The sequence below is a fragment of the Neomonachus schauinslandi genome, chromosome 7 (assembly GCF_002201575.2).
Source record: "Neomonachus schauinslandi chromosome 7, ASM220157v2, whole genome shotgun sequence".
NCBI classification, from domain to species: domain Eukaryota; kingdom Metazoa; phylum Chordata; class Mammalia; order Carnivora; family Phocidae; genus Neomonachus; species Neomonachus schauinslandi.
The window spans coordinates 31,960,797-31,976,398 of NC_058409.1; the positions used below are offsets into that span (position 1 = coordinate 31,960,797).

General features: G+C 46.7%; 1 protein-coding gene across 2 annotated transcripts; it reads right to left on the reverse strand.

The window, feature by feature from the left end:
- Positions 1 to 287: 287 nt before the first annotated feature.
- HDAC3 (histone deacetylase 3) lies at positions 288 to 15,042 on the reverse strand. Of its 2 annotated transcripts, XM_021702217.1 has the most exons (15): positions 14,923 to 15,042; positions 14,733 to 14,815; positions 13,245 to 13,387; positions 8,503 to 8,584; positions 8,316 to 8,372; positions 8,139 to 8,194; positions 7,617 to 7,750; positions 7,021 to 7,101; positions 6,572 to 6,645; positions 6,344 to 6,408; positions 5,230 to 5,319; positions 5,037 to 5,095; positions 4,441 to 4,520; positions 4,006 to 4,163; positions 288 to 942 (listed from the first exon to the last, which is right to left on the reverse strand). In XM_021702217.1, the coding sequence occupies exons 1-15, from the start codon at positions 14,975 to 14,977 to the stop codon at positions 873 to 875; spliced, it is 1,287 nt and encodes a 428-aa protein (XP_021557892.1). In that variant the 5' UTR covers positions 14,978 to 15,042; the 3' UTR covers positions 288 to 872. The 2 variants fall into 2 exon arrangements, with proteins under 2 accessions (XP_021557892.1, XP_021557893.1); XM_021702218.1 differs by lacking the exons at positions 14,733 to 14,815; positions 14,923 to 15,042 and adding an exon at positions 14,672 to 14,718.
- Between the last annotated feature and the right edge of the window lie 560 nt (positions 15,043 to 15,602).

The window sequence follows — 15,602 nt, forward strand, 5'->3', positions numbered from 1 at the left end:
AGCATCACACCATTTTAAACACCCAGGTTCAAAAACCTGAACTCATCTTCTACTCCCTCTCTTAAGCCAGTAATCTGCCCAGGTTTGTCTAACTGGTAACTAGAATGCTCTACTAACTCCTTAATATGAGTAACACAATCCACGTAGAATGCATACACAGGGCCTAACGTAAGTGCTGAATGAATGTTAACTATGATTTTTATTATATACATCATCACCCCCCTTCCTTCTCCCTTCATACACAGTCAGCTAGCAAGAATTAAGAATATTCCCAGGAAGGCAAAAGGTACAAAAAATACCAACTTGGTTTATTGGATAAAAACAGTGATAAAATGGACACAAAGCCAAAAGTTAGAACAGGACATTTTCACATCCTCCCCGGACTCAAAACCGTACTTCCTATCATCTGGAGTTAAGGTGTTAGGGAGCCAGAGCCCCCCCAAATCCCTCACTCTTCACCTGCACTGGAAACAAGGCCTGCAGTAGGAGAACCCAGGAAAGGACAAAGTCAGAGGCAAAGTCAGCCCTGTCTCCACCCTCATCCCTAAAGTCTCTGGGTTGGAGGGAAGCAGGGAAGGAGTAAGGGGGCCAAAGTGGCTGGGACCAGCCTCTAGGGCGCACTCCCCAAGATGTCCTAGAGGAAGTTATCCTTGTCCCCGTCCAATCCCTAATAAGTACCATTGTCAGGCCTTGGGAAAAAGAGGAAAGGGGATAGTTGGTTCAAAAACCAGATGTGGTCTCCAAACCCTCTTCCAGCATTGGGTAAAAGCCCAGAAAGTGACCATCCAGGGCTGGGGGCGCCACACCTTTTCCCTCCTGACCAAACAAGAGGTAAAAAGGAATTCCTTGGGACAGAGCAAGCCCAGCTGCTCTTAAATCTCCACGTCGCTTTCCTTGTCATTGTCATGGTCTCCATCATAGAACTCGTTGGGTGCCTCTGGCCTGCAAAGCAAGGGAGACAAATCAGGGTCCTATTCTCCAAGTTCTCATCTTCTCCCACACAGCTACCCTCTCTGGAACCACTTATTAGGCCCCTTTTGTCGAGGAACCACTCATCTCCTGTTGGAAGATACTGGTCGCTATCCATCCCATCCACTCATGCAGTCAATAAACATTTATGGAGAGACACTCTGTGCCAGCCACCATCACAAGCCTCAGCGATACAGTAGAGATAGAAGTTGGATACAATTTCTGCCTATCCTCAAAAAACTTACCAAATAAACAAGACTGACAACAACTAACAAAGTAAATAAATAAAGATGGTAATTTCCCATGGTGGCAAGTGCTCTGACACAATGAAATGAAGGGATGTGACCAAGGGTGAAGGGAGGAAAAGGGTAAATTTCAGGCAGAATTATTAGAGACAGCTGTTTTAGGAAGGTAAGACTTCAAGTCTGAGACGGGGCTGGCCAGGCAGAGATCTCAGGAAGCCCATTCTGAGCTGCAAGAAAGCTAAGTACAGAGTTGGAGGGAGACTGACGTATTCCAGTAAGAGCACAGAGGCCAGGATGGCAGGAAGCGGTGTGCGGGGAGGGGAGTAGTTACAGATGAGACCATGGACGTAGGGAAGCACCAGCACGTCTTTTAAAGCCATGGTCAGAGAATGGAGTTTTGTTCTAAGAGCAGTGGAAAGGAGAGTTGTATGTGGGGGAGCGAGTGAAGGGATGTGAAAGCAACACAGGGCCCAGTAAGTACTCAATACTGATTTCTTTCTTTTTGGAAAACTCTTCTCTGGGAGAACACAAACAACTGAAAACCGAATTACCTTGCCCACAGCTAATAACTAAGAAAGAAGGGAGAAAGTCATCAATGAGAAGCTGGGAAACAAAGTCAGGAAAGGCCCTATCTGCCTGGTAAGCAATGTCTCAGTTACCTCTGAGTGCCTCAGGTGTGGAGGTGTGGAGTCAGAGACTCAGGTTTGATTCCCACCCCTGATATTTAACTAGCCGTAGGACCTCTGGCAAGTTACTTAACCTCTCTGAGCCTTAGATTCCTCCTCTGGTAATTTACGGTTAACAGCCACCTCTCAGGGTTGTCTGGTAACAGTAGAATGATGACGTGATGATATGTACATTTTAATATAATGCATTTAGTATTGAGTCTGGTTCTTAGCAAACCCACAAAAAGTCGTAGCTCCTATTATTACTACTCTGCAAGTGATATGCAAGTTGGAGCTATAGGCATCAAAGAACAGGAGCTTGGTGGGTGGTCTGACAGTGAGGGAGGGTTTAAGGCAGGAAGAGGCCTGAGCTTCTGCTGGCTGTTGAGAGGGGTGGTACTTTACAGACACTAGACCCAGATACCAGCCTAGAACCAGAGATGAAAAAGCCCAACTTTGCCAAAAGGAGTAATTTAAAACAGGTTTTTTAAAAAAAATCTATTTCTAGGGGCGCCTGGGTGGCTTAGACGTTAAGCGTCTGCCTTCGGCTCAGGTCATGGTCCCAGGTCCTGGGATCGAGCCCCACATCAGGCTCTCTGCTTCTCCCTCTCCCACTCCCCCTGCTTGTGTTCCCTCTCTCGCTGTGTCTCTCTCTGTCAAATAAATAAATAAAATCTTAAAATAAATAAATAAAAATTAAAAAATCAATTTCTAGAAGTCAAGCTTCAGAGACCTGAAGAAATTGACAAGGAGGTGAGATGTTAAAAAGGAATCCTTAGGCCAGATGATTAGATACTTCCTCAACAAGGAGTGGGAATAAGGGAGTGTTCATGGAGGAGAAGGAATGGACTGGTCCCAAAGGTCCAAGTAGCAAAGCTCAGGTCTAAAGGAGAGATGTGGAAGCTGACCTCTGTATTAATACAGAGAAGCAGAGTCTGGAAGGGTCTGAGAAGGCCATGTGACTCTGCAGCAGAGTCAGCTCAAAGCTCTAACACTGCGTGGGAGGTGTAAGCGTCCAGCTGTGGTTATCCCTCAGCCACGTAAGGATATCTGTTCTCCATTAAGTACATCTGTTTCTCCACTTCTGTGTTCTGTTGTCTCTCCCCTTCATTTTCCAGACAAGCCTATTCTGGGATTAAAAAACAACAACAACAACAACACCTCTATCCTAATCTCTTTTTTTCCTAATTCAATGCATCTGTAAATATTTTAGTATGTATCTCAGAAAAATAAAGATTAAAAAAAATAACAATGTAATTATTATATCTTAAAAAATGAACAGAGGAGAGAAATCAAAAGGCCTTAGAGGGCAGTATGTGAGCAGTGGCCTGTCTAGCTCTGAACCTGGAAGGAGTAAAACGCTCGAAAGATTATAAACTGTTACAGATTGTTTGGAAGGCAATTTGGCAGCAGATACAAACAATTTTAGTGCACACAGCCTTTGACCTAAGCAGAAACAATTCTGGGAACATGTGTATCTATGGAAGGGGTTTCAAGGCCACATTCTTTGTAATGGTGAAAAAATGATAAATAATATAAATGCCATCAATGGTACCTGGTTAAGTTATGCTACATCCACACAATGGAATATTATAAAGCTGATAAAATAATGAAGCAGATCTATATATAATCACATGGAAAGACACGCTGTTTTGTTAAAAAAAAAAAAGAACCAGTTGTAAATTGTAGAGCAACCTGTATAGAATGATCCAACTTGCATTTAAAAAAAAAAAGATGCACAAACTCTAAGAATGAGTGTGCATGTGCATTTGTGTTCCTACGTGCATGCTAAATAGTATACTTAAAACCGATTAAAAAAATCTATTTGAAAAGATATAAATCAAACTATTAATAGCAGTTACTTTGTGGAACTGGTCAGGGATTGTGTGAATGCAAGCTTAACATATTTTGGTGCTGTTTAAAATTTTGACAATAAATATATTACTTATTTATGGCACACACACACACAGAGAAAGAATGGGGGATTACAAGAGACCAAAGAGTAGGCATACTAAAGCAAGTAAGCCAGGGTCGATTAAGCTAATGCCTTCCAATTTACTTTTTTCCCTCCTCAATTCCCCAACAAGCCTGCTGGAAGCCCCTGCTCTCAAGTCGCTGCCCCAGACCTGCTATAGTTCTCCTCAGGACCCCTCTCCTCTGCATCAGCCTCATCAGTTCTGTCATAGGTCAGGAGGTCTGCGGGCACATCATGAATCTGGACGCTGGGTGCGTGGTTCAGCATCTTCAGGTTTTCAAAGATTGTCTGGCGGATCTGGTCCAAATACTGGTTGGGGATTTGGAATAGAGAGCGAGTGATTCCCAGAGCATCCACCCTTCTAGCTGCCTTCCACCCCTACCGTCCTAGTTCTAATCCCTGCACCTGATAACTGTCCCTCCCAACCCGGACTGCCTCTACGTTAACCCGGGCTGCCTCCTAGCTGATAACAGTGATAGTGATAGCTGAGAACTTTTTTCTCTTCTCTGGTTTCTCCAATTTCCCACATCCTGAACCCCTCCCAGGCCCTCCCCACCTTTGTGTTCAACTTCTCCAAGCTGCTGACCTGGCGTGAGTTCTGATTTTCGATGCGGGTGCTGACATCCGGATGGAGCGTGAAGTCCGGGGCAAAGTACTCAAAGTATTCTAAGCAGGGAAAGGGAGATTAGAGGAGAAGACATGGCTCAGACAGAGACAGGCAGGTCCCAAGACTTCCCAATCTATTTCCTTCCCATCCAAAACCCCTGCATAATAGCTGTCTAATCTTTTCCCTGCTCTGAACTCAGCAATTTAGTCTGCAGAGCTCCTGGAGTGTCAAATTTCCCAACTGTAATAAAAAAAAATTTTTTTTTAATTTCCATCTGCCTTCAAATCAGGCCATTCTGGGGGCGCCTGGGTGGCTCAGTCTGTTAAGCGTCTGCCTTCAGCTCAGGTCATGATCTCAGGGTCCTGGGATCAAGTCCCACATCGGGCTTCCTGCTCAGCGGGGAGTCTACTTCTCTCTCTGCCTCTGTCCCTCCTGACCCCCGACCTGTGCTCTCTTTCTCTCTCTCTCAAATAAGTAAATAAAATCTTTAAAAAACAAACAAAAAAACAAATCAGGCCATTCTGGGGTCTTCTGAGAACGCCTCCTGCTGTGGGGTAGCAGGGAGTGGTCCTTACCACTATAGGGAAGCTCCTCACTAATGGCTTCTTCTACCAGCAGTGATGTTTCGTATGTCCTGAAACCAAATAGCAGAGTGGGCTAGGCTGAGCAAGTGGGCTGAAGGGCTCACCTGGCCATCTCTCAGGGAGCCCCCAGCTCACCAACTCACACTGGACAAGGGGGAGGAGGAAAATCAGGGAGCATGCTCACCAGCAGCGGGCAACATTTCGAACAGTATAGCCACCACCACCTAGCACCAGTAGAGGGATATTGAAGCTCTTGACATATTCGACGCATTCCCTGTTAAAAGGAACCACAGGAATGGCTGGAGGAAGTAATCAAAAGCCAAAGTATACGTCTCTAGGTATTGCCTGGAAAGGGCACAAGGGAACTAGAAAAGGTAGTGAAATTCACTGAGTTACACTCTTGAGATACATGTACTTTATTGTCTATATGTTGTGTCTTAGTAAAAATTGAAACATAAAGGGCATTCCCACCTCTCTCCAGCTCAACACCCACCCTGGCACCTCATCTGCTAATCAACTATTCTCATCAAAGTACCAGCAAGTGCGGTCAGCTCCAGCCTCCACAATATAATTCTAATCACTTACTTCTCATTGGCCACCACCTCCACCTAAGCCCAGGCACCACATCTACCTCTGGACAACACCAATAGCTTCCTAACTGGCCTTCCCACTCCCACTCCTGTCCCGACCCTCACCCCAAACCTTCCTCCATTCAGCAGTCAGAGCAGTCGCTTTCAAACATCAATTGGATCATGTCCCTTCCCTGTTTAAAATCTTCCAGCCGTAGGGCGCCTGGGTGGCTCAGTTGGTTAAGCGACTGCCTTCGGCTCAGGTCATGATCCTGGAGTCCTGGGGTCAAGTCCTGCATCGGGCTCCCTGCTCGGCAGGGAGTCTGCTTCTCCCTCTGACCCTCCCCCCTCTCATGAGCTCTCTCTCTCTCTCATTCTCTCTCTCAGATAAATAAAATCTTAAAAAAAAAAAAAATCTTCCAGCAGTTTCCGATCATATTTGAAATACAATCCAGACTTCTCACCAGGATCTAATGGCTCTGCACGGCCTCACATCAAACCATCTCCGGCTTTATCCCCATGTTGTCGCCTCACCCCTTTGACTTCATCTCCTCATTGGCAACACCAGCTCTTCCCTGTCTCAGTGCCTCTGCGTGGGCCCTTCTCGCTGCTTGGGAGTGACTCTCTCTCTCCTCTTCCTATGGCCCTTTCCCCAACTACCCCCACTCCAGGTACTGAGGCCCAAAGCCACTTGAAAACCTGGGGGCAGAGAAGGAGGGCAGGTCTCACCCATGTCCTCGAATGCTGAGGTTGAAGCAGCCCAAACGATCGCAGCCCAGGGAGTCAGCTCCACACTGCAAAAAGCAAAACCCCAGGCAGCTGCAGTGAGATAACTGATCAGAACGTCCCAGGTGTCCTTCACTTCCTTTCCCCGACAAACGCAGGGGCTATCCTCCTCCCTGATCTCTTCCCCTAAGCCCAGGGAGAGCCCTCTTGAGGAGGCACCGGCAGTATTACCTGGAGCACAATGCACGTGGGTTGGTAGAAGTCCACCACCTGGTTGATAACCGGCTGGAAAAGGTGCTTGTAACCTGGGAGAGGGCCAAAGATGGGCACCTGGCACCCCAAGGGGATGGGGAGACAGGGAACAAAAGGAAAAAAGGGGTTGAGAGAGCATGTAGCCCAGGAAAAGGGGCAACCCCAAGAACCAAATCACTGGTTCTGAACTTCTGGATGGGGTCCCAGACCACTTTGAGTGACTGATGGAAGCTAATGACCCTTTTCCCAGAAAAATGCACATACACATAATATGTTGCATATAATTTCCGGGGGGGTTCATGGTCCCTCTGAAGGCCATTCTTCCTTGAGGACACCTGGCCCAACAGTAAACAATACCAGGCAGAAGAGGTTAATTCCAGGAGAGGAAGAAGGGGCCTAGTAAGCAGGGAAAAGACCTCAATACTTACTCTGGTCATCAATGCCATCCCGCAAGGGCACATTGAGACAGTAGTAGCGGCCACTCTCTGCTCCAACCTCATACATATCACCTACAGGCAAGTGGAGAGTAGGGGTTAGGAGCTATACACAGGGGGTACCCAAATCCAGCTGCTTCAACTTCAATACATACACTGAGGGCCTCTCACTACATCTGTGTACCTCCACCACACATTCCCTAGGGACACTTAGTCTCCTGTGGCTTGCATTCATTCAACAAATAATTTTTGAGGGCCTACTATGAGCCGACCTATGGACTAGGCACTGGGGATACAGCAATAGACGGAACTAATGAAATGAATGAAACGCCACCAAGCTTATATTCTTGGGGGGTGGGCATGATGAGGGAGACAGTAAACAAAACAAAATTCAAACAGCAGTGAGTGCTCTGAGAGAGGCAAACACACTGACATGACAGAGAAACGGGGAAGGACGAATCACCTTAACTGCGGTGGTCAGGACAGACCTCTCTGAGAAGCCACCTGAGCCAAGATCTGAAGGCTGAGCAGGAGGCTGTCACCGTAAAGAGCCGAGGGTGTGAAGAGGATGGTTATACCTATTCCCATACCTGTGCCAGGAAAGAAGTAGTTTCCATATTTGTGGAAGGAGACTGTCATCACCCGGTCAGTGAGGTAGAAGGCTTCCTGAACCCCATCACCATGGTGGATGTCAATATCAATGTAGAGCACCCGAGGGTGGTACCTGCGATGAGAGCCAAGCCAGGGTCTGAGGTAGAGTGGAACCCCCACAAGAAAACCCCCAACCCACTCCTCCCAAAACAAGGTTTGGAATTATGAAGAGTCTACTTAAGCCCAAGTCACCTGAAACCTAATACCACCAGTTCCCTACGGGCAACCCTGGGACTCCGCCTGGAGGCAGGGACAGGAGAGGGATGTGCAGAGAAGACTGAAATGTGAGCAGGCAGCAGGGAGTCTGCAGCAGAGCACGGAAGAGGTAGTCTGAGTAAAGCATTAAGAACTGTGGAGAAGCTAGTGTGGGGGTGGAGGAACGGGACAGGGCCAGCACAGCGTGAGATACCTCCTCAGCCATGGGTCTCGTAAGTCCCTCCATCTCCTCCCAGGCTACTTACTTGAGCAGCTCCAGGATGCCAATCACAATGTCATTGACATAGCAGAAGCCAGAGGCCTATGGTGAGACAGTGGTCTTACAAAGACAATAACAATTCCTCTACCCAGCTGCCCCCTGGTGTCGTGCTGACAACCTAGACTAGGGCAGTCATTGTCTCCCCCATCACCTCCTCACTCACCTCAAACTTCTTGGCATGGTGCAGACCACCAGCCCAGTTAATGGCAATATCACAGATCTGAAAAACACACACCCAACTCACAGTCCTCCTTGCTCACCCCCAAAGCTGGAAGCTCGGGGTCAGGGTTAAGGCCTTGAGTTGGAAGGACCCACAGGAAAGGGAGAACAGGACTCAGGGCCATGGTCACCTTGTTGTTCAGCTGGGTTGCTCCTTGTAGAGATGCGCCTGTGTAACGGGAACAGAACTCAAAGAGCCCGGGAAACACTGGGCTACAAGGAAGAGAAGCGAGTCAGAGTCCTTTACCTCTGTCTAGGCCCTTCCTACACCTCTCCCCTGACTCCAAACCCCTCCAACCTCCATTCTTCAAAAAACTTCTCCCAGCCCCTATACATCTAAGTTATCTGCAAATTTATTCAACAGATATTTTGGACCATGTACCAAGCCCTGTGTAAGGCAATGGATGGGAAGTAAAAAAGCATTTAACTCTGTCAGGGAGTTTGTATCCTGGTTGTGGAGAAAAGTAGGCAGCTTCTAGGTACTTAATCACACATGCCAAAAAGGAAACAACTTGAAAGGGAACATAAACTTCGTTTCTCTTTAAAGATTCTTTTATGATATCATATCATATTTTAACACAATGTTCAATAACATTCTTTAAGAGTCACACATTTTTGGGGCGCCTGGGTGGCTCAGTCGGTTAAGGGTCTGCCTTTGGCTCAGGTCATGATCGCAGGGTCCTGGGATCGAGCCCTACATGGGGCTCCTTGCTCAGTAGGGAGTCTGCTTCTCCCTTCCTCTGCCTGCCGCTCCCTCTGCTTGTGCTCTCTCTGTCAAATAAATAAATAAAACCTTAAAAAAAAAGTCACACATTTTTAAGCAAGAACTACATTCCTATATACCTGAAATAGTAATAATAATAATCCACAAAGAGCCTTTAACACAGTTAACACAATGTGTGGTACCTAGTATTCTACACGTTGATAAATACTAATTATAATTATTACCATCTTCTTTTTTATAAAAAGGAGAGGCCTGAAGCCAGATACAAAAGGTTATATACCATAAAGCTCCATTTATATAACACTCTGGAAAAGGCAAAATATAGGGACAGACCTCAGATCAGTAGTTGCCTAGAGGTAAGCTGGAGAGAAGACATTGACTATAAAAGGGTATATGGGCCCTTTGTGGGAAAATGGAAATAAACTATATTTTGATACATACTGTCAAAACTCTCGAACTACACACCTAAAAAGGGTGAATTTTACCGTATGCAAATTACACCTTCAAAAACTTGACTTATGAAAAAGGAAAGGCTTAAAAGATCCTTACTTTTAAGTTTCAAAAAAAAAAAAATAGTGCAGCTGACACATTTGACCATGTGAAAAAGAGAACTACAGGGAGTTTTATAGTTTCTCAAAGGTTCTGGGAAGAATTAATGATTAATACCTAGAAAACGAAGCAAATGAAAAAACAGTGCAATTATCAACTCCAGGAAAAACAAAAAGGTGTAGAGGAAGTAAGATTAAACCACAGTATACTATTTGGCTCTATAGTAAATGAATTTTCAAGATTTTAACAATGTAAACATAGAATAGTTATTTAATAAAAACTGTGATATAACTGTACTGTGAAGCTGGGAGGGGAGGGCAAGCCAGGGTGATGGTATGAGGAGACTAAATGCTCATTTCCCATACTAAGAGCTTTATAGACAATGCTTGAAATTGAAAAGTGAAAAAATAGCAATACAAGCATATCATAAGAGACAGTATAATATGGTAGCATGATTTAAGAGCCCAGATTCTACAGCCAGACTACCTAGGTTCAAGCTTGACTCTTTAACACCTACCAATGATCATGAGATTGGGTAAGCTGTTTATAGTTTCTGTGCGTAGGTGTCCTCATCTGTGAAAAGGAGGCAGTAAGAGACCCTGATTCAGAGACTGATGAGATTAAATGACCTAATGCCTGTGAAGCATTTAAAATAGTACCTGACACAGAGTAGGCATTAAGTATTACAGATTATTAGTAACAGTAGTAGATTAGTATCATTGCTTTGAAACCCAAAGATAAATACCAGAAAAAATAGCTAAAGGAGCTGAAAGTTGCTGCCCCTGGGGAGAGGGATTTATGAGTGGGAGGCATGGATATGGGACTGTTTTTGGGTTTTTTTCCATCAAAAGCCTTGCAGTATAATTGGGCTTTTTATATTAGATTAATTTGAAAACAATCAGAAATTAATTAAAAGGGAAAATCCCTGATTCTCAGCTGCAATACACAGATAAGCATGATTGTAGCTTACGTCTAACAGCACAACTGATGCAGTGCCAAGGGCCGAGTGGTAGTATTCCCTAACTGCACAGAGCAGTTACAGAGCCCCAGTTGGGGCCTGAGGGCTGACTCTGCATTCCCACACCTATAAAGTGAGCTCAGAAATAACAGTAGCAGCAATAACAAAAAAACAAGAAATCTCCCAAGATAGCATGCCACTAAACACCAAATGACTAGGGCAGCGTGTACAGGACAGACCTCTGCGCCTAGTGTGGTCAAGAAAGGTTTAGTGGTGTGAAGCTTGAAGGGGGTGGGAAGGTTAGGAAGGCCTTGGAGAGGTTGAATGAGGAACAAACGGCATTCCAGGAAGGCATCCTGTGCAAGCAGGGGTTTAGGGATAAGCCTGGAAAGGTGCTCAATGCCAGCCTTCTATCTTCCAGCTCAGAGTGCTTCTGTTGGTAGGGTCTTCAGGGAAACAGTGTTGTGTTTAAAAACCAGGGCTCCAGGGGCGCCTGGGTGGCTCAGTCGTTAAGCGTCTGCCTTCGGCTCAGGTCATGATCCCAGGGTCCTGGGATGGAGCCCCGCATCGGGCTCCCTGCTCTGCAGGAAGCCTGCTTCTCCCTCTCCCACGCCCCCTGCTTCTGTTACCTCTCTCGCTGTGTCTCTCTCTGTCAAATAAAAAAAAAATTTAAAAAAAAATCTTTAAAAACCAGGGCTCTGGATCTGAAACCTGCCACTTCCACTGATCAGTTTTGCAACTCAGGTTAGTTACCTAAATCTCCTCAAATTTTGGTTTCCTTATGCCTAAATTAAGGCACAAGACTATTACATCTCATTTTTGGTGTGAGAATGAAGTGAATGTACCAGCAAACCTCAGCACAACAGAGTAAGCACGCAATAAATAGTAGCTGTTGTAGGAAACTCTATAGGACCAATAGCCTGGTTTCTTCAAGAAATAAATTCAAGGTAGAGGGGCGCGTGGGTGGCTCAGTTAAATGTCTGCCTTCAGCTCAGGTCATGATTCCAGGGTCCGGGGATCGAGCCCCACATTGGGCAACCTGCTCAGTGGGGAGTCTGCTTCTCCCTCTCCCTCTGCCCCTCCCTCCACTTGTGCTCTCTCTCTCACCCGCTCACTCTGTCTCTCAAATAAATAAATAAAATCTTAAAAAAAAAAAAAGGAAGAAATTCAAGGTAGAGAAGGAAACACTACAGATTAAAAACCTCAAGAGATGTATCAACCAAATACAATGTACGGACCTTGTTTATATCCTAAATACATCAACTGCAAAAAAGAAAAAATTAGGATGCAGTTGGGAGAAATTTGAATACTGATTGCAAATATGATGATATTAAGGAATTACTGTCAATTTTTTAGGTGTGATAATGACAGTGTTGAGTGTGTGCATGTATGTTTTTAAGAATATCATTTAGAGACACACAATAAAATATTTACAGTTAAAAAAAAGTGACATCTGAGATTTGCTTTAAAATAACCTGGGATGCAGGGGCGCTTGGGTGGCTTCGAGTTGGACTCCTGATTTCGGCTCAGGTCATGATCTCAGGGTCGTGAGATCCAGCTGGCATCAAGTCCTGTGTCTGCCCACGTCCCTATTGGGCTCTGAGCTGAGCATGTAGCCTGCTTAAGATTCTCTCTCTTCCTCTGCCTATCCCCCACTCCGCCCCTGCTCACTTGCTCCCCACCTCTCTCCTAAAAAAAAAAACAAAACACTAATCTGGGATGCAGATGAAGTAAGAATGGCCATTTGCTCTAAGTGTTACAGGTGGTGACAGATATATGGGAATTCACTGTACTATTCTTTCAGAAACGTTTGAAATTTTCCTAAAAAGAGTCTAAAAATAAGTTGAGTAAATGATAGCTGTTATGATCGCTACATTTTCATGAATATATATGAGAATGTAAGCAAGGATATTGGTTTATCTTTGTTATCTTCCCTTCCCCACAGGGCCTCTGAGTCTTCTTCATATGATAAAGCTCAATGTAAACCTCTCTCAATGTAAATCACTCTCTTGCTTTTAGAACACTTTGATAATTTCCCTCTACTCTAGGGATAAGAACCCCAAATCATAATAGGGCTATTTAATTTTTAAAGGCCCTGCCCATCTCTTTAGCCTTGATTCAGATCACTTTTCTATTCATATTCAGTGAATGACCTTTTTTCTGTTCCTCAAATGAGTGACACACCAACCTCTCCTAAACCCTCAGCATACATTGTCCCTAATTTCCACAACATTCCTGCCCTCACCCCCTATCCTCCCAACCACCTTCCATCTAGTTATCTCCTACTCTTTCTTCAGATCTCACCTCAATCTCCATTACATCCTCTAGCCTCTACTGACCAGCCCGCTCCCAAGACAGGTAATTCTCCTGCATATACACTCTCACAGTCAGCCACCTACCTCTCCTTCACAGGACTTAGCACAACTGTAATATTAAAATTTTGTTGTTATGTATCATTGCATTGCCAGCACTTAGCACAGGGCCTGGCCTAGAGCAAATGACCAATATCTGTTGAATAAACAAATCAGTAAATGATGATTCACTGACAAATAGGACCCCCTTCACGTGTTCCCACTGCTGCCATAAGACCTCACTCAAGTGTTCTATATGGCTGGCATTAAAAATCCCAGTTCTCCCCTCACCAGTCATCGCCCACGTTGAAGGCATTAAGGCTCTTGGTGAAGCCTTGCATATTGGTGGGGCTGACTCTCTGCAAGAAGTCGATGTAGTCCTCAGAGTGAAAGCGACACATGTCATGCTGGGAGGCCTGGTACGGCTTGAAGACCTCGGGATGGAAACATAAGGAGAACCCAGGAGAGATCAGTCCCATTCATCGGGCTGAGACTGCCCACACTGAACCCAGCCCTGTGGACTGTCCAAATTCACACACATCAGCAGTCTCCTCACCCCTCCGATCCTTGTTATTCTATTAAGCAAAGGTCAGTGAAGAAGAGAGGCTCTGATTAGCCAGGTGGGGTACTATAATCAAGTCTCCCAAAGAACAGTGCACTTGCCTTCTCCTTCCCACTTCCAGCCCAACCTTTCCCCACCTTCTCAACCTTGAGCCCTTATCCACCTACCCTGTTCCTTGGATCTCCTATTTTTTATTCTTTCCATACTCATCTCCTCCCCCTGGCTCTGATTCCGTCCTCTCCTCTGAATCCTTAATTTTAGAGTTAAATAATATGCGATATGTGACAACCTTCTAATTAAAACCCTGGGGTGCCAAGGTGCTAAGCCAGAGATTTATTATCTTTTGGCGGGTTCACACACTTCTTTAGAAATTGGGCAAGAACAAAAAGCTTCTCTCCCCAGAAAATGCACACAGGTATGTACCAGCAAACAATTTCAAGGCCTTCATAGATTCATGCACTAACCTCACCTCAGTCTTTTCTAAAGCTAATTCACTTGTCTGTGCCTCAGCACAAACAGTGGACAACATTCATTCATACTGTTGACTAATTCCCCTCGTGACGCATGAGGGCTGAGCTTAACTGTTATAATCACCTATCACAACTATAAATTCCAAGTTGGGGGTTGTCTATCTTCATGTGCCTATCTGGGAGATGGAGGATTGAGTAGCAATTAAGTAGAACCATGTGGGGAGTATTCTAAGTTGATAAGGAAATACCCAGGACATCTCCTGCTCTCTTCCACACACACATACACATTTGCACACAGGGCTACAGAGTCCTCCCTGGAGCTCTAGCTCCTTGGAGGTGGAGAGAGGTGGCAAAGAAAGGGTGAGAACTGCGGTGGGAACACCTACATCCAGATAAAGTGATCCAGCCCCTCTCTCCTGAAGCCACAGCACTGCCCACATCCTAAGGTGCTGGGGAGGAAAACACCTTCTATCGTCAAACCAGCCCCACTCCACTCTAACCACAGGCCAGAGGTTGGTCTACCTGAGGTCAAAGGGTGGCCGACCTAAGGTGAAAAAGTAACTCCCATTAGGTCAGTGGATCCATCCACCTACACTCTGCGTATGGCGGGTGTTCCTGGCTCCTTCCATCCACCCTGCCCCCCACCCCAAGGGTGGGTTGCACTTGGTGCATTCAGGGCAGCCCACCTATCCTAGGGCCACACAGCTCGCCGCACCCTCAATACCCAGCAGCGATGGCGAGACTCACGATCATCTTCTTATAGAGACCGTAGTGAAGGACCAAACTATGGGTCAATGCCAAGCGATGGGGCTTCATAGGGTGCCCTGCCCCTGGGGGTGGGAGAAGAGAGTTCGTCAGTTCCCGTCGCCGGAGTTATAGCCCCCGCCTCGAAACCTCCGCGTCCCGAAGCTCCTCGCGTACAAATTTGCTCCCTCACCGTAGTGGAAGTTGCCCACGTCGGGGTCGTAGAAATAGGCCACGGTCTTGGCCATGGTGCCTGCGGGAGCAGGCCCCGCGCCTCCGCCGCCCGCCCGGCCCCGTGCCCCACCCCCGCTCCTACGTGCTGCGTAAGCACGCAGCCTGCCTCTGCGGAACCGGGAAGTCCAGGCCCCGCCTCCCAGACCACGCCCCCTGCGGAGTTCCGCCCCTCGCTCGGCTTTGCCCTTCTAGGTTCCCGAGCTTAAGCTTCTGGGCTCTGCGGAGGACGGGTAGTATGGTCCTAGGATGCGACGGTCATTTCCTTCCGGGCGGGGGTCAAATCCTCGGGAATCCGAGACATCTCGTCCAGCCAGCTGCCCCAAACGGGGCGCAGGCCGTTGTCACCAGTCTAGGAGACTCCAGAGAACCGCCACGCCGTCCCTCTCGGGTGCGGAAAGCCAGCTTCCCCTGGCCCGTTGAGAAGGTTCCTAGCTATCCACCGGACCGAAGCATTTGAGGGCAGGAGCCGCGCCAAGCATGCGGGATAGACCAGTGGAGAGCACTTTGTTCTGACTGCCTGTCCTCCCCACCCAGACCGAGACTCCGCGCCGCACACTCCCCCCGGGGGGGCCGGGGGGGGGGGGTGGTGCAGTCACGTGCGTCCCACACTTGCGCTCACAAGCGCGCAAGGCTCTCGCT